This window comes from Notolepis coatsorum (assembly GCF_963971535.1).
Source record: "Notolepis coatsorum genome assembly, chromosome: 8".
In the NCBI taxonomy this organism is placed as follows: Eukaryota; Metazoa; Chordata; class Actinopteri; order Aulopiformes; family Paralepididae; genus Notolepis; species Notolepis coatsorum.
Window position 1 is genome coordinate 136,302,098 of NC_140172.1, and position 24,749 is coordinate 136,326,846.

General features: G+C 44.6%; 1 protein-coding gene across 1 annotated transcript in view; it reads right to left on the reverse strand.

The window, feature by feature from the left end:
* Nucleotides 1–24,749, reverse strand: part of LOC311233836 (zinc finger protein ubi-d4-like) — a 53,789-nt gene that overhangs the window by 23,140 nt on the left and 5,900 nt on the right. Inside the window, exons 2-6 of the mRNA XM_084320874.1 lie at nucleotides 14,103–14,263; nucleotides 13,574–13,681; nucleotides 9,551–9,750; nucleotides 1,463–1,555; nucleotides 56–140 (exon numbers count right to left, since the gene is read on the reverse strand). Coding sequence (XP_084177000.1) covers nucleotides 56–140; nucleotides 1,463–1,555; nucleotides 9,551–9,750; nucleotides 13,574–13,681; nucleotides 14,103–14,263 — 647 coding nt within the window. The remainder of the gene's footprint in view (nucleotides 1–55; nucleotides 141–1,462; nucleotides 1,556–9,550; nucleotides 9,751–13,573; nucleotides 13,682–14,102; nucleotides 14,264–24,749) is intronic.

Here is a 24,749-nt window from a genome sequence, read left to right on the forward strand (position 1 = left end):
GATATACTACCCCCCAGGACCCACTGTCCCAGATATACTACCCCCCAGGACTCACTGTCACAGGCGTATGGTTTTTCCTTGTCCTCCAACGCTGCTGCTGCTGCATCCTGCTTCTTTCGGCTGCTACTTGCTCCTCGACCCTGGACACACAATAACCATCATCATGACAGTTTTAACTAGGGATGTTCGATATTGGCTTTTTTACCGATACCGATTTACAGATATTGTCCAACTCTTAATTTCCGATACCGATATCAACCGATACCGATATACAGTATGCAGGGTTTCCCCCCCCCCCCCCCCCCCCCCCCGCCCCCCCCCCCCCCCCAAAAACAGAATAATTTCAGGTAATTAACATTACATATCTCTTGTCGTGGAATTAACACAACAGTATGCATACTTTTGACAATAAATAAAATCAGAATTTGTTCTTACTTGCTTGCCTGGGTAAATAAAGGTTAAATAAATGTAAAAAATATATATATATTTTTTTAACCGATATTGATAATTTCCGATCACATTTTAATGCCAATATCGGCCGATAATATCGGTAGGCCGATAATATCGGACATCCCTAGTTTTAACCTTTATATGGCTGGGAACCGGCAGGTCTGTCCTTTAAGTCAGCTCCTTTTCGCTACTGCCATTGAGCCACTCGCGATTGCTATTCATAGCATTTGGATATGCAGACAACTTACTTTTGTTTGTCTCAAAACCAGACACTTCCTTATCAGAAGCCCTTAATGTACTCAAGCTTTTTAGTCCGTTTTTCAGGATATAAAACAAACTTAAAAGCAAACTCTATCCAATTAACAAAGAAGCTCTTAAACTTAATTATACAAAATTTCCACTGAGGCTGGTGAAAGACCAGTTCAGATATCTTGAGGTATGTTTCACTTTAAAAAATCTCTATTTGACCAGGCAATAATTATTTGATCTAAATGGTCCCCTCTATGACACTGCTTCCAAAAATGTGCCCCTTGAATCTTTAATTATATCCTATATTTGTAATGGTAAACACGAAAACACATTTCTTTAAAGACCCAAGCAGGACGGTGGATTGGCCCTGCCCAACTTCGAATACTATTAAGATAAGATAAGGTATAGGCAGGGTAATGGTAGAAAGACATAAATATAGGCAATAAAATTAGATCTGAATATAAAAATATAAGAAATAAACGCCCAAATTTCCCCAAGGGGATCAATGAATGAATATCTTATCTTAAACATTTGACCAAATATATGTAAAAAATTGGATTTTGCCAGCATATTGCCTGAGTCAACGTGGATCTCTTCGTGATCAGTTTGTTCGCTCAACGTACAAAGTCTTTATGCGCTTGTTCCTGCAATGATCCCCGCTCCCGTTCACACATACGACCCCATGCAGGAAATGTTCCGGAACATTACGGGGACAGAAAGGATTATAGACCAATGGTTCTTCAAGGTTCAGCAGTAACATCACCTTGCCCTTTCCTTTCGCTTTCTTCTTGGGCGTGTCCTCCTCATAGTCCTCATCATCCAGGTCGTCCAGGAAGTCGTCTGGCTCTACGACCCTCTGCGTCGTCAGCGGGCGAGAGGAGGAAATAAACAACACTATGTCAGTGCAGACCAATGGGAGAAAGAACTGCTGAATGTTCTGCCCGACGACCGATATCATCAGCCAATGGGAGAAAGAACTGCTGGATGTTCTGCTCGACGACCAATATCATCAGCCAATGGGAGAAAGAACTGCTGGATGTTCTGCTCGACGACCGATATCATCAGCCAATGGGAGAAAGAACTGCTGGATGTTCTGCCCGACATCATCAGCCAATGTTTGATATACAGTATCATCTGCAGTTTGGCTCATCGGACCAACATTGATCAATAAAAAATACAAAATCAACAATATCAATATATGGTCAATATAAAAAAATATTGTTCCGAGAAGTATAGCAGTATTATTCTGAAACGATTTCCATAAACAAACAAACAAACACACTACCGTCAAACTAACGCTGAAAACAAAATGTATAATATATGATTATCCATGTTCCCCTCCAACACCCAAACTCTCACGGTTCTGTGTAAATACTATTTTTCATATACATACATATCTGTGTCTTCGTATGTGTTCTTGTGTGTGTCTACTTATGCGTTCCATTGACAGGGACTAGATGTGTTGGAAATAACACAGGAAGTATTGTCCCTAAATAACTAGGCACAAGCCGGTGTGTAGAAAAATAGAAGTAACTTAATTTTAAGCCAGGTTGTGTGTGCTTTTGTTTTAACCTCTTAACAGGTGGGCCAAAAGGTGGATTTTCTTTTACTTGATTTTGAGGACTGCATACTTTTTTGCAAAGCTTAGCTTTATGCTTTATACTTATCGCACATGCATGAGCCTGGTCTCTTTTGAAAGGTAACATTCTGGAGTTACTAAAGCAAAAAAGGATAATCCCTTTTAGTGCTAATGAAATAGAGTAACAGAGGTTTGAACGGACTTCCGGGCATGACGAGTAACTAGGAGGTCGCACATTTTAGGCTCAGCTGCTAGCATGTAATTTAATCCTACAAAACTAATCAAAATATCACTCAAAGTCGCGCAGTATAAGTATAAGAATATCCGGAATCTAAATGTCAGGAAAAAACGCTAAAGAAAAAGCAAAGAAGGAAAGAAAGAAAGCTGAACAGTCTGAGGTGGAGGAGGAGGCCACCAAGTCGGGTGAAAATAAGATGGCTAACGCACACGAGGACGTCGACGAATCTGATGATGAAAAGTTGAGTCCAGACAACCAAGATATCATGAAAGCCATACTGACTATGAAAACTGGACTGTATAAGAAATTCGACAAAATGCAAATAACAATTACGGAAATAAAGAAACAGATACAAGATTGCATAAGCCGCATAGAGCAGACTGAACAACGGATTTCTGACGCGGAGGACAACGTTAATAAGCTGATACCGAAGGTTGGCACTCTGGAGAACACCGTTAAAAACCTTCTCGACAAAGTGGAGGACTTGGAATGCAGGAGTCGAAGAAATAACGTCAGGTTGGTGGGGCTACCGGAAAAGGCAGAGGGCCAGGATGCAACTGCATTTTTGGAGAAATGGTTACCGGAGGCTCTGAATATTGAACCAGGGGGCTTAGTATTGGAGCGTGCTCATAGAATCGGTGCGCCACTTGACTCTCAACGCCCAAGGACCCTAATCATGAAGTTCATGAACTTCAAGGACAGAGAGAGAGTACTGAGGGCGGCTAGGACCAAGGGACGGGTCCTTTATAATAACGAGCCGGTTCGTCTTCACATAGACCTCTCTGCAGGTGTGCACAAGAGGCAGCGCGGATACGACGAGGTGCGGAAGAAGCTAAGAGACCGGGGGATCCACACGCACCGAATCATCTTTCCAGACCGGCTGCTGGTAACTCACAACGAGAGAGCCCGCACCTTTCAAACACCGGCGGAGGTGGAAAAGTTTATCCGAAGCATTTGATTTATTGAGACGGTCCCGGCGTTGGAAGGCTCCGAAAGGAAAGTAACAGTCATACTGAGCCTACTGTATTCTTATAAGTGAATATATAAATGACGTTATAAAAATAGCCATTTCCACGAAATGAGGCGTGGTTGGACTATGACTGTTTAGTTTTCCTCTGATTTTTATTTGTATTCTTATTCGGACAGGACTGAGTCTAGTTCAATGGACAAAATCAGCACTGGTTTAGACTTTTCCTACAACGCATTGCAGATTCTGGGGCAGGCTACAAACATTTAACTTTTTACATTTTCCTCGTCTCCCAGCCTGCGTGCGCGCGTTCCAGGTTTGTACTAAAAGTGTTTCAGATTTGTAATAATAGTGTTTGGCGTTTAAAGTAAGCCCCTGACCTAATGGATACTATACCTACAAGTTGCAAGCATTGCGCAGTTCAAGACAACACTAGATATGTTATTTGTGATTAGTATTTAGAAAAAATGAAAGCTAGTTTGAGCTTAGGGGGAAGACAAGTTAGAGAAACTCGTTTGGCCAGTAGTGAAATGAGGGGTGAGGGGAGATGCATGGGCATCAGGTTAGTAGGGGGTGGGGGGTGGGTGTTTTTTCCTGATGTGTTTTATTATTTTTTCTTCTCTCATATGGGTGTGGCTGTCTGTGTACCTTTTCATAAGGGATATATATATATTAATTAACTAATGTCAGAGAACTGCAAGGTGAAATTTACTTCGTGGAATTGTAGGGGCTTGAACAAAATTACAAAGGTGAAAAGGGTAATGAGCAGGTTAAAATATTTGAAATCAAAAATTGTTTTTTTACAAGAAACGCATCTTTTGAATGAAGATGTTCCTAAAGTAGCAAAAAGGTGGCAGGGCCAAGTGTTATCTGCCCCCTACACCACTCATGCCAGGGGGGTTATGATACTAATTCATAAGTCTGTCCCATTACAGGTACATAATGTAGTAAGGGACACTGCAGGTAGATATATTATGGTCCAGGGTAGGTTACTGTCTGAAACGTTAACGCTGATAAATGTTTATGGTCCCAATGAAGAGGACCCTAAATTCTATGATAATTTATTTTTGACAGCCTCAACTCTTCCTGGACAATACATAATAGCTGGTGACTTTAATTGTACGTTGGACCCTTCAAAGGACAGGTCAACTGGTCTAGAAGGCACTCACAATAAGTCGAGAAAGACAATACATCATTTTATGAAGGAATTAAACTTGTTGGATATTTGGAGGCATGGCAATCCAAATGCAGTGCAGTATTCCTGCTATTCCAGCACTCATAAAACACACTCACGCATAGACTACTTTTTAGTCTCAGCACTGCTTGCCTCCAAAGTAGGTGAATGTCAGTATAGCAGTATAGTTCTTTCGGACCACGCAGCGGTATCCTTGAACTATGAAGATACTAACCTAGTGAATGACCCACCAAGATGGCGTTTTCAACCAGGATGGCTCACGGATCACACATTTATAGACTTTTTGGAGAAACAGATTGACCTGTATTTTGAATGCAACAAGTCCCAGACCTCTGCTGGCATAAGGTGGGAGGCTTTCAAGGCTTTTATTAGGGGACAAATAATCTCTTTCACTAGCTCAAAGAAAAAGGCTACAAGACTTGAAATGGAGAAATTAGATCAGGATATAAAAAAAATGGAAACGGAAATTTATCATAACAAACATACGACTACAGATGCTCATTCAAAACTACTACTGCTTAGATCACAGTACAATGAATTAGCAGCTAACAAAGCCGCTGCCGACCTAATAAGACTCAAACAGTCCTACTATGATCAGGGGGAAAAGCCTGGAAAACTTCTCGCCTGGCGCATTAAACAACAACAAGCAGAAAGATCCATCAATTGTATTGAAGCCCCAAATGGTAGAACTATAGTGGACCCAACAGAGATTAATGAGGCTTTTAGAGTCTTCTATGGGAAATTATACAGCTCTGAATGTTCTCCTAACCTGGACATGCAAACACAATTCTTAGACGACCTAGATATTCCCAAAATTTCAAAGGAGGAGAGTAGGGCTTTAGATCAAAATATAACTGGCGTTGAAATTGCTGATGCAATCGGCTGTATGCAGGCTGGAAAAGCAGCAGGCCCAGATGGCATCCCCATAGATATTTATAAGAAATTCCAAACTAAATTAATATCACCCCTCTTGGAGATGTTTCAGGAATCCTTCGAGAATGGTCTTCTCCCCACATCTATGAGAGGAGCCCTAATCACTTTACTTCCAAAACCAGGGAAACCTAATACAAAATGTGAAAATATGCGTCCAATCAGCCTCCAAAATTCGGATACCAAGATTATTAGTAAAATTATTGCAAGAAGACTGGAGGTCCTTCTACCTAGGGTGGTGGGGGAAGACCAGAATGGATTTATTCAAGGGAGACAGGGTTTTCATAACGTCCGACGTGTGCTCAATATTTTATATAACCACAAGGGGGCGACAGACACTGCCTTACTCTCACTGGATGCAGAGAAGGCCTTCGACCGTGTCGAGTGGCCTTATCTGTTTGAGGTGTTAACACGATTTGGCTTTGGAGACACATTCGTCAAATGGGTTAGATTGCTTTGTACAGGGCTTACGGCAGAAGTTCTGACGAATAGCAAGGTCTCTAAACCCTTTAAAATTAGTAGAAGTTGCCCACAAGGGAGCCCTTTATCGCCCTTACTTTTCATTCTTGCGATCGAACCATTTGCTATAGCGGTGAGGATGCACAGTGATATTCATGGGATTCGAGAAGGTCATATAGAACATAGGATAGCCCTCTTCGCCGATGATGTAATATTAATGCTAAAAAATCTACACAGGTCTATCCCAGCACTCCTAAGTCTTATTGAAACATTTGGGAAAATATCTGGCTATAAAGTGAATCACTCCAAATCATCTATAATGTTACTCAATGAAAGAGAGAGGGAGGATGGGCTTGTTTGTGCTTCTACTCTCAACTCAACAGATACATTCACGTATTTGGGAATAAAAATTGTCCCTGAGGTGAATAAGATTTCTCAGATAAACTATGACCCAATTCTGGAAGCTAGTACTTCTTCAATAGAGCGTTGGACATCCCTACCCATCTCAATTATCGGCAGGATTAATATTCTAAAAATGAATATACTCCCTAAATTTCTCTACCTATTCCAGAATATCCCTTTACCCCCCCCCCCTCGTCTTTGTTCACAAGAATCAAGAAACTGTTTACCAACTTTATATGGCAAAATAAACGCCCCAGATTACGTCTATCTCTACTTTACCTACCATATGACCGAGGAGGCCTGAAATGCCCAAATATCCAATGGTATTACTGGGCAGCACAACTGCGGACGATCATGTTTTACTTCTCATCGGAGAATCCCCCTGCTTGGATCCATTCAGAATCCTGCTCTGTTAAACCGAGCTTACCCTTGCACCTGTATTTGTATTCTGGAGACCGTAAATATCTGAAGAAAAATACAGACAACCCCATTATTTTAAACATGATAGATGTGTGGTTTGACGCACTCAAATATTTGAATATAAATTCGTCCCGATCCAGGTTCAGTCCTATTTGGGGCAATGCCAATTTTAAATCAGGGCAAAACGATAGTGGATTTAAAGTATGGGCTGAAAAGGGGTTAAGGAAAGTGCAAGACGTATACAGGGAGGAGGATGAAGTATTCATGTCCTTTGCGGAAATATCTACAAAATATGATATTCCGAAACATCACTTTTTTAAATATCTTCAGCTAAGGAGTTTTATATCATCTCAGAACCATTCATTGGATATACCGAACATTTCCATCTTAGAGGTAGCAGTCACTAGACACTGTTATGGTAAAGGTATAATTTCAATGCTATACGACTTATTTGTATCTGGTTCAGATGAATCATCTGAATCAAAACTGAATCAATGGAACGAAGACATAGAGGAGGAAATATCTTTAGAAGAATGGAGCGTGGCATGTAAAGAGGCACAGAGTCAGACAGTCAGTAGCAACCTAAAACTTATACAATATAAATGGCTGATGCGTACATATATAACTCCTGTTAAATTGCATAAGTTTAATGATAATATTCCAGATACTTGTATTAAGTGTAGTGAGGAAAGGGGGACACTGTTCCACTGCATATGGGAATGTGTGAAAGTGAAAACCTTCTGGCAAGATGTTATTGATCTGATCGATCAAATCTTATCAAAGAAGTTGCCATTGAATCCCAAGCTTTTTATTCTTGGTTTATATCCTACCACCCCACATCTACAACGCAAAGAGTTTAGATTTATAGATATGTGCATATTACAAGCAAAACGTGTAATAGCTCTTAATTGGAAAAATGTTGATGGACCAAGAATTGGTATGTGGATTAAAGAAATGGCTTCAAATATGTCAATGGAAAAGATGGTGTATATTGTTAGACGTAAACAAAACATTTTTGATAATGCCTGGGGACCATTTGTGTACTTCTTAAAGCATAATACGAATGTTGGGAACTTGCTTCAACAAGAACGGGATTAGGGGGAGTACTGTGGGACAACTCTTATCATTGTGTAAAAACGACAAGAAACACCCTTTACTTAATGTGTAAAACATTTTGGTTGTATTATTATTTATTTATGTTTATTTTTTATTTAAATCTGTATTTTGAAGTTAATTATTATTTTGTGGGGTGGGGTTAGGGGAGGGAGAACGGGGTGAAAATGTTTGCTGAATACTGCTCTGCTGATATACATGTTGTAATTTGCAAACTAAAACCCAATAAATATATTGTTAAAAAAAAAAACAGAGGTTTGAACTTGAACATTTCTCTTTAGCGGTTGCCAGATTCCTGTTTTTAAGTTCCAGCATAGAGGTATGAGCTAGAAAACACTGCAGTTCCATAGCCTGAAGTCTTATGTAGTACAGGTCCAAATTTTATAAAAAATCTGTAAAACAAATTGTGCTTGCATCATTGGAAGTGGACACTCGTTGACTACAATGCTGACCAATCATTTTCGCCATCAGCGGTGATTGGTCAGTTCTCGAGTGTATACAGTCAGACATGGTCATTTGACGTGCAGCCTGTAAAAAGACGCTCGCCTGACATATCGTCATGTAACTCGAGAACCGAGGCTCGGAATTGGTCGAGTGAGGTGGCGTTCGAAAGGCAGCAAATTCAAGTTTCGAACAGTATATTACATGATCGGCGGAAAATGCAGCCCCGAGCCTGTAGACGCTCGCAAAATGACGTGACGTGCGCACAAGTGCACGTTATGAGGTTAAACAATCTCTGCGTGTGTTTAGTTAGACGGCGGCACAGTGGTGTAGTGGCTAACACTGTCGCCTCACAACTAGAAGGTCCAGGGTTCGATTCCCGCTTGGGGACCAGGTTTCCGCGTTGCCAGGTACCCAGGTGGGGTATCTCCCAGGCCTTTCTGCGTGGAGTTTGCATGTTCTCCCCGTGCTCGCAAGGCCCCCCCCCCCCCCCCCCCCCCCCCCCCCGAATAAGAGAAACCCAATGGAAAAACATGCACAACAGATCGCTAACGCTGACGAAGACGGACAAGAGCATTTGGATTGGACCCCGGGGCGCTGCCCCACGCCGACACCCCTATCTGCTCCTGGCTACTCTTGGGGGGGAAGGACGACGGGATGGGTCAAGTGCAGAGACTCAATCGCATCGGCGACCCAACTAATTGCATGCGTGTGTGTTCCTGTGTGTGTGCCGCCCATCGCATGTGTGTGTCTGCCTGGCTGCCGAATAAAGACTTCTCCAAAGTCCAGTTATTATATTATTATTATTATTTAAAGCGGGTAAACTCTTTAACTGAGGCTGCTGCATTTAAAAGTACGATCTCCGACCCCTGCGTGTCGACTTATAACCGTCTCAGCTGATTTTCTACTGTTTGTTCTTATCCATTGTGCCTAATATGTATGAAATTGCAGATAGACTTGTGTCATTGTTTCGTCAGCTCACGTCGCTGTAAACGAGGGTAAAACCTCAGTGTCTCACGACTTGAAACCAAGGCTGTGAAGTGAAACGTTCTTGGTTACATTGCGAAAATGCGAACGCATTCGGCGGTGACGGCGGTGAGAGCAGACCTTTCTGCTGCTGCGGCCGGCAGGGGGCAGGCCTCCAGCGTGGTCGCTCAGGCTGGGCTCCTCCTCCGGCCCTCGGGGCTCCGCGGCACCTCGCTTGTCCAGGGGTTCTCCCTTCAGCAGGGGTTCTCCCTTCAGCAGGGCCTCCAGGCTGCTGCCGTCCGACGACACCGGAGCCTCTTTCTTCAGCCCGACGTCGGCTTCTGTGAGACGACAACAGAGGACTTTACTAGGGCTGAGCCCAAACGTTCAAACCTTCGTTCGTTACGTTGGCATTCGAATTCTAAATCAACATTCGAATAAAAAAATTCAAAAGAAAAATATATGTATATATATTTTTTATATATGTATATATATATATATATATATATATATATATATATATATATATATATATATATATATATATTTTTTTTTTTTTTTTTTGTGTCTATTCCAATGGGGTTTTTCTTCACAGTTGCAGATAAAGATTAGGCTACACTAATATTATAGTATTAAAACTGATGAGTTCTATTCATTAAAAAAAGACTCATTCAATCAGATTAATAATTGTATTCAAATTGAGGATTTAGTTTTGAATTTTGAAATGATTTTTTTTTTTATTTAATTTCTTATTATTAAAAAACGAAGGTTCGAACGTCCGTTCGAATAACCCTGACGAAGTTCGAAGCCCAAAAACAGGCTTCGGGGAAACAGCTCTAGACTTTACAACCAACTCCTGTATGTTTCAACACTTTCAATTCCACCTGTATGTTTCAACTAGTGCTGTCAGGCGATTTTTTTTTTAATCTAATTACAGGATTTGTAATTAATTAATTGAATTAATCACATTTTAATCGCATAACCATTTTAGGCCTGATATTCTATAATCATATTTCAAATGACATGTGTCCGGATGGCAGAATTCAGTACTGTATCTACAAAACCTTCTGTTTAATCATCTTTCATTTATTCATTTGCTTAGATTTTTCAGGTCTGGTCAATTTTAGCATGGTGTTATTCACAGTAAAAAATAAATAAAATAAAAAAATGTAATTGATATTCTCATTTGATTCATTACGATTTACTCAAGCCTAGTAACAGACACAGTATTTCTGACACTGGGAATACATTCCCTGAGATCCATAGATGTCCCTAGAATCATATACCAAGAACATGCAAATGGGCCATTTAAAAAAGAAAGTTTGTAAATGTTTATTCTACGAATGAATGAGATTAAAAAAAGAATTAATACATTTTGAGTTAATTTTCATAACGTGATAATTTGCTGTGTAATTAATTAATCTAATTAACGCGATAAACTGACAGCCCTAGTTTCAACACGTTCAATTCCACCTGGATGTCTCACATTTCTATTAATTATTATCTTTCTTCACTTGTGTACTAACACTTTGAGAGCCAGACCATGTTTTCCTTTTTACCCCCTTGAATGCCCACATCCACTCCAATGTTAACGTTAATATCGCCTAATCAGTTTTAAATTATGGTGATGTGTCTAATCTGCCCGTCGCTTATCAAAGACTCATTTTCCAGTCAACATTGTCATGGCAGATTGTTTTTTTATCGCTTCATTTCCGTTTTCTAGCATTTTGAAAATCACTTGATTTCACGGAAAAAACAACACATCCCATGATAATCGCCTTTACTGGAATATTCTAGAACGTTGCCATTGTTCGGCCATGTCATGAATCGTTTTCAAATAAACGCTAGATGATCGATAGTATATGTGTACGCACGCACGCTCTTGCGGCGAGCCGAAAATCGAGTCTCCTATTTCCTGACGGCGCGCAGAGTCAAACAGCCTATCACCATAATCACATAAAAGCTTATATCTCTGTGAAAACGAGTCTGATTATCCTAATACTGATAACATAGATTCCTTACCTGAGATCAGATGGTATCCAAATGGTTTATTCCAATTCCCGATCGCCATTCGAAAAAATCGCTCATTTGATTGATCCATCATGTATACAGTAAAACACATATTCGCCGCGGCTCCGATGCTCAAGAGTGAACTCTGGTAGACCCCGGTTACATGAGTGAGAAGTAAAATGTGGAGTGCGGGTTTTTTTCCCCATTCATTTTCATTGAGCTTTTTTCACATCTGAGCGCCTGGGGTGACTGGATCTCCAACGAGAATATTCGGTTTTTTTAGCTATCTGAAATCATATTGCATCAAGCAAGCCTACCGTTGGAGATCCAGTCACCCCAGGCGCTCAGATATGAAAAAAGCGCCCCCTATCGTCTCCCAGATGGTAAATCACCCTTTTGGATTGGACTCAATGAAAGTGAATGGGAGAAAGGATTTCTGACTCCACATTTTACGTCTCACTCACGCAGCCGGCATCGACCGGCATCACTCCAGAGCCTGAAGAGCAGCAGGGATTATGTGTTCTACTGTATACACGGTTGATCAATACAATGATCGATTTTTTCGAATGGTGATCAGGAATTGGAATAATCCATTTGGATACCATCTGATCTCAGTTAAGGAATCTATGTTATCAGTCTTAGGATAATCAGACTAGTTTTCATGGATATATAAGCGTTTCCCCTATATGTGATATGGCTGTTTTGACTGTAAAAGCCATCAGGAAATAAGAGCAGCGATTATCAGCGCGCGGCACGAGCGTGCGTGCGCACACATATACTATCGATTATCTAGTGTTTATTTGAAAACGATTCATAAATAGGCTGACAAATGACAACGTTCTAGAATATTCCAGTAAAAGGCGATTATCATAGAATGGGTTTTTTTTTCCCGCAAAAACAAGTGATTTTCAAAATGCTATCAAACGGAAATGAAGCGATAAAAAAACAATCTGCTTTGACAATGTTGACTGGAAAATTAGTCTTTGATAAGCGACGGGCAGATTAGACACAGCCATAATTTTAAAACATAGATTAGGCGATATTAACGTTAACATTGGAGTGGATTTGGGCATTCAAGGGGGTAAAAAGGAAAACACGGACTGGCTCTCAAAGTGTTAACACTATGGCGACCGGCGCCCCGGGGCGATTTAGGCCTCAGAGGACAGAGGATTGTAAACAAACCGATGTACTTTCTAAGAGCTTTATATATCATTTATAGTATTGCTATCTGTCCATTCTCATTGTCACTTGAGTGCATAAACCGTGCCTTCATAATGGCTTAAAGAAAATAAAAATCCATCGGTTGGTTGTCATTTTATAGCGTCGTGAATATAAGGTATATTGCGCTTTTCGTCTAGGCTTTTCTGCAGGAGGCTGCAAAAAAGGCTAAACGTTGGCGCAGTTATCAAATATCAAACGCCATTTCTGCTGTATATATACGAATGAAATAAAACAAACTGCGTAGCATCCGGACTATTACAGAGCATCTATGGATGAAATGGGGGCGGCGGGGAACGCCGATTACTATTATTGATTAGCAATACAGTGTGCGTTCAATATAGCATTTTCACTGATCGATCACGTTACGTTATAAAACAATGTCCAATCCAGCTGTAATTTGGGGTAATATTATCCTACCGTCAGGCCATGTGATCGCCGGCAGCATTTCCTCACCAGTCATCGGATTCTGGTAGATCGATATGCACATTGGCTAATCATAAATCCCATTATTCCACGCTGAAAAAAACATTCGGCAAGCTGATCCAAGATGGAGGGTCTTCTTTTGGAATCAAGGATCTATGATCCGCCCACAGAACTGTAAAAGCATTTATTTATTTTTTTAAATCCCATCAATGATACTGCAGTGGAGCGATGGCGCCCCTAAGCGGATCTGGCCGGTACTGCATGTTTCAAAAATCAAATATGTGGAAAGATCCTGCTAGTGGATCGGGTACCTAATAAGCGTTATAAATATGGAATAAAACAATAACAACTTGCCACAAGTATATACGTGGCTCAGGTCCACAACGCTCTTTTTCGAAACACGTATATACTTGTGAACGGACGCCATAGTGTTAAAGGGTTCTACAGTTGTTGTTGTTAGTAGATGTGCTATCAGCTTGTTGTGTCTCTGGTTCTGTAGCTCTGCAGTACCGGGCTTCAGCGCGGGGAAGACGAGTCTCGGGTCCTCCGGGGGATGAGCTTGCCGCTTCTTCCTCCACCTGCGGGACGGGTAGGTATAGAGCTGTCCCGGGGCGACACCTGAGGACCAGAGAGAGACCTGGTTATTAGGTATAGAGCTGAGGACCAGAGAGAGACCTGGTTATTAGAGAGAATTATATATATCATTTTTGTATTCATAATTATGTGTGTGTCTGAGTGTGTGTGTGTGTGTATGATGTGTGTGCATGGTATGTGTGACGTATGTAAGTGTGTGTGTATATGTGTGTGTATGGTGTGTGTGTGTGTGTGTGTGTATGGTGTGTGTATGGTGTGTGTGTGTGTGTGTGTATGGTGTGTGTGCGTGTGTATGGTGCGACGTGCGTGTGTATGGTATGTGTGACGTATGTATGTGTGTGTGTATGGTGTGTGTGTGTATGGTGCGTGTGTGGTGTGTGTGACGTATGTATGGTGTGTGTGTGTATGGTGTGTGTGTGTGTGTGTGTGTGTGTGGTGTCATCACCTGGTCCTCTGTGTCTCTTCTCCATCCAGATGTAACAGTTGCTCTGGGCGACGCCCGTCTGAGAGTCCAGGTAGGGCATCCTGACGCTCCTCTCGGCCCGCAGCCTGGCGTTGTAGGAGTGGCACTGTTCCAGAGCGTCTCTGTAGCACTGCTCGCCCAGCCTGGCAGGTAAACAACCACAGGTTAGTAGGGATGCCCCGATCGATCGGCCACCGATCGTTATCGGCCGATAATCAGTATAAATATGCGATCGGGGAATTCCGATAATTAGTCATATTCGCCGATCGCGGAAACTGATCAAGTGGATATCTCACTCGCTTGTCTCAGACGCACAGGACCTGCAAACTGCTCCTCCTCCCTAGCCCCGCCCGTACCCGTGTAGAGTTTGTAAACACGGAGGCGGACCTCCTCTGCTGAGTCTAGATAGTGCATTCGACCTGAGCTAACGTTAGCTACCTAGCTATCGTTACTGTTTAAACAAAATTACCCAGTCAACTATTCACTTTTAGTAGGCATTGTCTAACGGTATTTAGCCGGCTAGCTACTGATAGCTCCGGATATCAACAAATGCCCCAGGAAGTCCAGTAGCCCATGTTGATATCTCCGTTAGCTTGCGTTAGCTTGCGTTAGCTGACGTTAGTTCACGGTTCAAAACGAAATGTCCGATTGAACTAAATAGTTGTCTTAACGTCATCTAGCCGGCTAGCAGTAGCTACAGATAGCTCCTGATATCAATGTCTTATAACATTGATTGAATGCGTATTCGAGCTGAGGGCTTGCTGAATGTGAAATGACCAAAGCATAATGTTACCAATAGGGTCCCGCTGCAGCGCCGGAGAATCCTTTTTGGAGCTAGGGCTACTAGAGTACACACAGACAGTGGAGCTGTTTGCAGATAGCGAGCATTTTGACTTGTTGCGTGGTGGTGATGTCTCGCAGATAATACAACTACAAGTCTAATTATATAATATATATATTTTATTAAAAAAAAGAAAAAAAAAACTTTTTATATAAAATAATTTTTAATTTCTTTTTAATCAAAAACGATCGGTATCGGATCGGTATCGGCCGATATGGCTCACGACGATCGGTGATCGGTATCAGTGGCAAAAAACGTGATCGGGGCATCCCTACAGGTTAGAGTAGACCTCTCATCATGACGAGTCCTGCTGTCTTTTCCCCTTTACCATTAATGTTGTCCTTGATGCTGCATGTGGGGTTAATGTTGTCCTTGATGCTACATGTGGGGTTAATGTTGTCCTTGATGCTACATGTGGGGTTAATGTTGTCCTTGATGCTGCATGTGGGGTTAATGTTGTCCTTGATGCTGCATGTGGGGTTAATGTTGTTCTTGATGCTGCATGTGGAGTTAATGTTGTCCTTGATGCTACATGTGGAGTTAATGTTGTCCTTGATGCTGCATGTGGGGTTAATGTTGTCCTTGATGCTACATGTGGGGTTAATGTTGTCCTTGATGTTACATGTGGAGTTAATGTTGTCCTTGATGCTACATGTGGAGTTAATGTTGTCCTTGATGCTGCATGTGGGGTTAATGTTGTCCTTGATGCTACATGTGGGGTTAATGTTGTTCTTGGTGCTACATGTGGAGTTAATGTTGTCCTTGATGCTACATGTGGGGTTAATGTTGTCCTTGATGTTACATGTGGGGTTAATGTTGTTCTTGGTGCTACATGTGGAGTTAATGTTGTCCTTGATACTACATGTGGGGTTAATGTTGTCCTTGATGTTACATGTGGGGTTAATGTTGTCCTTGATGTTACATGTGGGGTTAATGTTGTCCTTGATGCTACATGTGGAGTTAATGTTGTCCTTGATGCTACATGTGGGGTTAATGTTGTCCTTGATGTTACATGTGGGGTTAATGTTGTTCTTGGTGCTACATGTGGAGTTAATGTTGTCCTTGATGTTACATGTGGGGTTAATGTTGTTCTTGGTGCTACATGTGGAGTTAATGTTGTCCTTGATGTTACATGTGGGGTTAATGTTGTCCTTGATGTTACATGTGGGGTTAATGTTGTCCTTGATGCTGCATGTGGGGTTAATGTTGTCCTTGATGCTGCATGTGGGGTTAATGTTGTCCTTGATGCTACATGTGGGGTTAATGTTGTTCTTGATGCTGCATGTGGAGTTAATGTTGTCCTTGATGTTACATGTGGGGTTAATGTTGTCCTTGATGCTACATGTGGGGTTAATGTTGTCCTTGATGTTACATGTGGGGTTAATGTTGTCCTTGATGCTACATGTGGGGTTAATGTTGTCCTTGATGCTACATGTGAGGTTAATGTTGTCCTTGATGCTACATGTGGGGTTAATGTTGTCCTTGATGTTACATGTGGGGTTAATGTTGTCCTTGATGCTACATGTGGGGTTAATGTTGTCCTTGATGCTACATGTGAGGTTAATGTTGTCCTTGATGCTGCATGTGGGGTTAATGTTGTCCTTGATGCTGCATGTGGGGTTAATGTTGTCCTTGGTGCTACATGTGGAGTTAATAGGGTGGCCAAACGTCCCGATTTGTGCGGGACAGTCCCGCATTTCAGCCCTCTGTCCCGCATGCCGCAACAGAAGAAAAATGTCCTGCATTTCAATAAGTGTCCGGCATTTCAATAAACAATTATTATTATTATTATTATTAATCATTATTGTTTTTGTCCTCTCATTAATCCCCAAACATGCACTAATGCACGCACCGCAAGTACTACATCGTAACGTTATGTAACATAGCCTATAGTCTAACCAGCACAAACTCATTATATAGTACCTGCCGTGAAGTTGCGCGGCAATAAACAGCTTGTGCCAGGTACTATATATAATGCAAGCAACAACTGTATCTCCACTCATGCTGCGGCTGCCTGCGATCATACTGTCTCTCTACCCTGCGTGGGGAAACTCCAGCAAAGGCTCACGGATTCCTTCTTTGGAACAGAGGCCAGTGTCCTTCTCCGCCACTTCCCAGATGCGAGAGCGGCAAAGACCAGAGCAGACTTCACATCTTTCTACAGGTCTGCCATCGTCTACCTCGAGAAGTGGTTCGATTTCTCCGATGAGAATTATCTGAAGGCTCTTTCTGTCATGTCTCTAAAGAGAAACGTCAGCTTCACTGACCTGCACGCTAGACATGGATGCTCTCTATGAGGAGTTTTGTTTAATTGTTCCACGTCGGAAGGAAGTGGTGGAGATGGAGGCGACTGTTGGAGTGAAGTGGGGGCTGCTGTTGAAGGACCTGACCCAGCTGGCTTCATTCTTCCTGAGCATCCCGGTCGCCTATATTCGAATACCAACCGCTTTGTGCGTTTTGCGAATCTGAGAGAGGTTGTTCTCCCTCATGACCGGCGCGTGGACGGACCAGAGAAATAGATGCAGCGTGGAGCTCGTGAAGAGAGAAATACAAGTCAAAACTAATTTCTCTCTCACATGTGCAGCTTTTTATAAATATGCTCTTGGTCAGAAGGCTCTACTGGAAGCTGCACGGTCCAGTAATACATATAGATTCCTCATAAGCACTAACTGCACTATGGTGCTCTCCATGGTGCTGAAACGTTCTAGCCTATAGCCTATTGTTCCCCATAGGATATATTTTGTATATAGTTGTTTCCTGTTGTTCACTGCTGTTTTCATTTGTATATATGTATTTCACTTAGAGGATAACACTCTAGAGGCAATAACACAGGCCTACTAATGCTCATGTTATTATATAGTCATCCAACTATTTACATTTAACCTGTTAATTAAAGTTTAAAAAAATTAAATGTATATGATAAAAAAAAATATTAAAAGTATTATCATTTTAATAATTGTACAATTGTCAGATTATCATTGAATGAAAAATGAAATGTTTGTAGTGTTCTGCACAGGTTTAGAATCAAGGAAGCCACTACCATTGTAATTTGTAGACAATGTAATACATGTATGCACTTCAGTATCACATTACAAGAGAGATCACAGGGTTCATGTATCTTAACTCTATAGCATAACCTCAGTAGGTAATTTAACAGCATGTTGGATTGCATGGTATTCTTCTATACAGTGATCATGAGTATAATAAGCAATTAAGACAACACTATTGTGTTTTTAACACTTTAACTGCCGGAAACGTGTTTAGGCGTCTTTCCTAGCCATGCTCAAGTTGCCGAGGACGCCGTAACTCGTCTTTGATATCAATATTTCAAAAATCTGTGATCGGAATCATATTTCCCATCCGGAGCCCTTGACACACAGTGCTGATCTCCTCTCAACCCTCTAGCGGTTCAAGAGCGCCATCTGGTGGCCGATCGGCAGATCGAAACCGGATATCAACCTTTAACCCGGCAGGACTCACTCCATATGGGGTCCGACCACTCGCTAATGCTAGAGAGACTCTGTCTTCACACAGTGAACATCGATCGGTGCAAATAACTCGAAAAAACAACATGATTTGGACGTATATACTATTATACAACCTGGAAATGGATCGGGTATTTCGACATCCCATAATGGAAAAAATTCTGTTCCACGATTGTAACTGAGGGGTACAATTCCCTGACTGTATTACTAGATATGATACTTACTACCACTACCTTTGTACTTAATATTCGGCCACCCAGTACTCGGCATAAATATATTATGATGAACACTGTCACGTAGATGAAACGGATCCAACACAAATGTACGAATTAGAAATAGGTCTTTATTTCTACACAGCGATGGTGTGTAGAGCAAGCACTTAATCAAATCAATCACATTTATGAATGGGAATTAGTATGCACTTTTATGGCAAGAGTATTCGTCGGTATATCAATAGAGAATGTCCAATCTCTGAAGGCGCAGGTGGTACATATACGACCTGGAATAGTTAAGGAATAACAGCAATGATACTTTAATGATTATAGACTGGATACACTAGGGGGGGTTAATCCGGTCGCTTGTAAGCCGACAGGAGTAGGAAGGGGGGGGGGGGGTAGAGTCCGGCTGCCTCATCCGGCCAAGGGTATCCCAGGTGAACCCACTGTAGTGCCGTTCAATGCGCCGGCGATCCTTGGACCGCAGATGAAAGCAGATGGACTCTTTGTGGGCCGGCGTCCTCCGGTCCACGGAGGAGAGACGTGAAGCGACCTCGTCTTGCAGAGCGTCTCCTCACCTTGCGTCCTCTCCAGGGGGGGGAGTTCCAACACACGGCAGTGTCGGGGGTCTTTATCCATGGAATAATCAACGTATACAAAGCATAATCCGTGCCTGGGAAGGCGGGCTGTCGTCGGTAGAATAATCCGGTATACAGGTCCACTCGCTCGTCGGCTCTGGGGCTCCTCGGGTGCAATCTCACATGGGGTCGATCATCCTGGATAAACAGCCAGTTTTCTGCCCGAAACGATGGGGTGCTGACTACGGTAGTATTCTCACCGTACGAAGCACTATATATTAACAGACTATTATTAGCTTAATAGACTACGTCCAACTCGACGATATAGTGCCAAATATGACTATTCAAATATTAATATACACGATGTCTCAATACCGATGGTAGGCCGAACTTGGCCTTACTCCCACACGTGGCGTCGCGGGGAGGCTTTACGTCTGTGACTCTATTGGAGGGTAAGAAACTGGACTGAAAAGGAAGTCCTACTTTAGTAGCGCAGTATATATACGCACTATGAACAAATAGTCCCATTAGTGGTGCGGTAGCCAGATTCCTACGCGGAACTAGGACTTGTTCGTACATGTTGAGTGGTACGTTTGAACTGGGTCTGGGGGGTATGGCAGCCTGGCACCAAGGTCTCGACCAATAGTAGAATGGAGACTATTATGGGATGTTCAGTAGGCTAGAATGGATATTCAATGCATATTGTACAAGGAATATACAAGGGATATCAGGGAATATTAGAGAATATACAAATACAATTAAATATATATATATAATAAATATATATATTCGGTTTAATCTGGCCCTTCACAACAGCCACCCCCTGATTGGTCCCAGACCTAATCAGTTAAGCAGAGACAGATTAATCGCGTTGTCTATTTACACATAAGGGTTTGCTGTAGGGGTCAGTCAACTTCACAAAGTCATAGGGTTATAGGGTCATGGTCATCATCGATTGTGTCTGGGAGTCGGGGCAGTTCTATGAGCCTCGCCACGGGACGGGTGTAAGTGCGACCCTGGACAAGCACTTCAGCTGCTCGGACCTTGCCGTCGGCACCGGTGATCACTTTGCTTACGCGGCCGGCCGGCCACATAGCTCTGGGCAGTGATTGATCAATAATCATGACGACTGTTCCTTCTGTCAAATTGTCTCTCTCCTTTACCCACTTCTGGCGGGTCTGTAGAGACGGTAGGTAGTGCAGTAGGAAACTGCTCCAAAACTTGTCGGCTAATACTTGGCTGTACCTCCACATTCGTCGGCCGTTCGCTTCTTCAGGCCGGTACATCGTCTGGGGTAACGCGGGATCTAGCCGCCCCATCAGGAGTGTGTTGGGGTCTGCGGAGATAACAGTGCTCAATCCACAGAACACAGGCTTCTTATTCTCAGCCTCCTCCTGACTGGCTTCCCTCGGGATAGGCGTGGGCCACTCTCCTTCCGGGAGCTTTAGGAATGCTGGGCCGTCACTGTAGACATTGCGACGGGTGAGGTCATCCAGGGGCATCCCCCGGGTGATGACGTCAGCTGGGTTCTGTTTTGTATCAACGTAGCGCCACTCTGTTTCTCCGGTTAACTCTTCGGTTAAGTCTTGAATCTCGGTGACTCTGACTCCCACGAAGACTTTGTACTTGCATGAGTCCGATTTGATCCAGGCGAGTACTGTCGTGGAATCTGACCACAGGATTGTTCTAGACACCGGTATGGTGAGCTCACGTTGGATGAGCGTGGCTAGGTGCGCTCCGGCTGGGGCTGCGCAGAGCTCTAGACGTGGGATAGATTGTTGCTTGCGTGGGGCTATTCTCGAGCGGGCGAGGACAAATGCTGTGTAGATCTCTCCCCCCTTTTCTTGGGCCCGTAAGTAGGCTACTGATCCGTATGCGACCTCTGAGGCGTCACTGAAGACGTGTAAGTCCATTTTACATGTCTCTGGCCTCACCGTGGGTGGGAAGTAGCTTCGGCGCATATTAACGCCTGGGAGTGAGTGGAGCTCCATCTCCCACTCTCTCCAAGTGGATGCAAGGTGTGCGGGAATGGGGTCGTCCCAGCCCTGGTCCTTGTCCCACAATGCTCGTACAATAATTTTTGCCCTGGTGGTGTACGGTAGAATACATCCTAGCGGGTCATATTGTCGGGCGAGTGTTGTGTACACACTCCGTCTGGTGGTCGGCGCCGCCGCCGGCCTTCCCTGCGCCGTAGTCAGGGGCTTGTGTCTGTAGTGAAGCGAATCTGTTTTGAATCGCCACACCAATCCCAGGGTCATCTCCTGGGCTTCTCCCGGGATTGTAGCCATCCAGGTCTCGCTGCTGGCTGCCTTGTCCTCGGAGGAGAGGCTGCGCAGTACTTGCGGATCGCTGCTGGCCCACTGCCTGAGATCAAAGCCGCCTTTGATCAACGAGGCGCGGAGTTTAATCAGGAGAGCCTCGGCTTCTTCCTGGGTTGAAAGGCTTTGTAGACAGTTGTCTACGTAGAAGCTGTTCTTTACGCTGCTGTTCTTTACGCTGTGTCGGACCTCTTCGTCCGCTGCTGGGTCCTCTGCTACATGTTTCTGTAGTGCAAATGTAGCACAGCAGGGGCTGCACGTCGTTCCGAAGGGGAGGACTTCCCATTGGTAGATGGCTGGGTGCTCATCTCCTGGCTTCTCTCTCCATAGGAACCGTAACAGGGGCTTGTCCTCCTCTACTAATCTCACCTGCAGGAACATTCCTTTAATGTCCCCGCTGATGGCCACCTTTTCCTGGCGGAAGCGGAGTAGAACGCCGAGTAGGGAGGGGCCGAGTGTGGGACCGGGCAGTAACTCTTTATTCAGATTTTGGGATCCGATCTGGTAGCTGCAGTTAAATACTATGCGGTCTTTACCGTTGTGATGGACCTTGTGGTGAGGCACGTACCACGATTCAGTGGTCTGGTCAGCCTCTTTAATGTCCATCTTTGTGACGTGTCCCGCTGTGATGAGCTTCTCAATCTCAGCGCGGTATACACTCTCTTGGGCGGGGTTCTTGGCTAAGCGCCGCTCCGTGTTCAGCAGGTACCGTTCTGTGGCGTCTGTCTTGGCGTGGAAAGTAGGCATTCCTTCTCGCCGCAGGAGTGGCGTGGCGTATCTCAACACGCCGTTGACCGGGACTCTCTTGGTCCCTGTCTCGAGGAGGTGAATGGCGTAAATGTCATCTTTAGAGCGAATGTCTTTCCTTCCGTTCTTAAAGGGCATTTGTTCCAAGGTCCATAGCCGCTCTACGTGTTGCAGGAGTGCGGTTTCTCCCTCCGTGACTCGGGAGTGGAGACATCTAGTGGCTGTACTTCGGTTGAGAGATTTGGCGAGCGGGCCTTGGAGAGTCCATCCCAAACGGGTCTCGACTGCTGCAGGACAGCCTCGGGGTCCGGTATGAACCCGGTCTATCGGGACAATGAGGTCTGCATGGTCGGAGCCTATCAACAGGGTCGGCATAGCATTGTCTATGAGCGGGATCGGTAACTTGCGCAGATGTGCATATTTCTCCATCAGCTTGGCGACGGGGTATGTGTACCGCGACAGTCCCATTTCTTGGCTGGTGAAAGCGTCTGTAATCTGGTACCGTCGCTCAGGCTGGCCGCTTGCTGCGATAGAGAATGAGACATTCTCGCCCTTTATCGTCTTCAAATCTCGTCTTATTGTCCGAATTGTCATTTGGGTTTCGCTTCCCCGCAGCCCTAGCTGGGCCGCAGCGGAGGCGAGCAGAAGGGTCTTCTCTGACCCGTCATCGAGGACGGCGTAAGTGTCCAGGACTTTATTCTGGTAGCTTAGTGTCACGCGCACTACTTTTAGGAGTACTCGGGCTCCACTGCTGCTGGCGGGATCGATGTACGTGACGCTCGCTTTGCTGCTGGATGGTGCGGGTGAAGGGCGCCGTCTGTTACTGTCGTGAAGTATGTCCAGATGGGCTCCATCGCACTTGGTGCACCTTTTCTTTAAGCGGCATTCGGCTGCCATGTGTGAGCGCGCACAGCGAAAACAGCGCTTGGACTTTATCCATTGACTTGCTTCCTCCGCGTTCAGCTTGGGGAAGGAGTCACATTGCGCTAGCCAGTGTTCTTTCTCACAGTAGGGGCACACTATCTTCCACTTCTCCGTTCTGGAGGGGGTACTGTGGCTCCTGCTGCTCGGTACTGACTCCGATTGGTGCATCACAGTCACCGATCTTCTTCCATCATTTAGTCGTCTGGTTCCTTCTCTGGAGCCAGGGGTGCTCCGTCCGAATGTATCTAGCCGTAGGCTGCTGACTTCTCTCGCCAGGAAGTCTGCTAGATCGAGGAGGTTCGGTTCGGGGCCATTCGGGTCTCGGTGGTCTCTCCGCCGCCTAAAACGCTCCTGTCGAGCGGGCGGCAGCTTCTCCAAGATCCTTTCCACATTTGAGTTGGCGTAAAGTTCATGCCTCCCCTTCTCTCTCTGCGCTCCCAACATCCCTACCAGGGACTGCACTCTGATGGACAGGTCGTCCAGTGCTCGATTGTCTATTGCTGGGGGTAAGCGGTCGATGTGTCGGATCTCCTGGATCACGTAATCCCATATGCGCCCATACCTCTGGTCCAATGCTACCAGCGCTGCTGTGTATGGGGTGGTGGAAGTCGCGTAGGCGAGCGCTATATTATGTGCGCGGGGTACCTTTAAGTGCTTCAGTAGGATGGCGTATTTGTGGCGTTCATCCAATACATCCACCAACATGGTCTCCAGACACATGCGGAGTTCTGTATACTGGGCCCGGTTCTCTTGGGTGAAGTCGGGTACCATAGGCGTGCCAATGTATGACGCTGACTGTGGATACATCGGCGAGCGTTGGGGGAGAGGCCTCCTAGGCGAGTCTCCTCCCGCTCCTTGGTATGGGCTGGTACCGGCAGTGTACCATGGCCCGCTTGTCCAGGTGCTGTTCCTCGGTGCGGGTCGTGCGTCGTGCTCACCCGGGTATAGAGTCGGGGGTCTGTAGCGCAGCTCCGCGGGAGTATAGCCTGGGCTGTACCGGACCTCCTGGTCCGGTAGAGTACTGTGCTGTCGTCGGGCGTGGTTCTCCTCCTCTTCCTCTTCGTCTTCAGTTAGGTCATCCAGTGCTTGTAGTCTCTGGTTTAGCCTCTCCACAGGATATGCTGCTCCTTCCCGGTTGCTAGGTCTCGCTTGGACCGGTAGGGGGAGGTGGTCTGTGGGGGGTATAGACCTCGTCTGTTGGTCAAGTTCAGGGTTGTTTACTCGGCTAGGGGATGCCGCCCTGGAGGTGTGTCTAGACGAGTTCCTGGAGCCTCTGGCGGAGGGAGAGGGTGTTGTCCGTCTGATCAGCTGTTCTATTAGTTGCGCTTGCTGTCTGTCGCGCTCTGCGTCCCGTAGAGCACCAGCAGCTGCTCGCTGGCTGTCTGCTCGGTCTCGGGCCACATTCTCTTCCCTCTGAATGCGTCTTATTTCTAGACGTATATGCTCTTCTTCGCTCCGCTGCTGGATCTGCAGTCGGTCGCGTTCAGCAGCGGCGTTCAGGCTGATGAGGAAGGCCTGCTG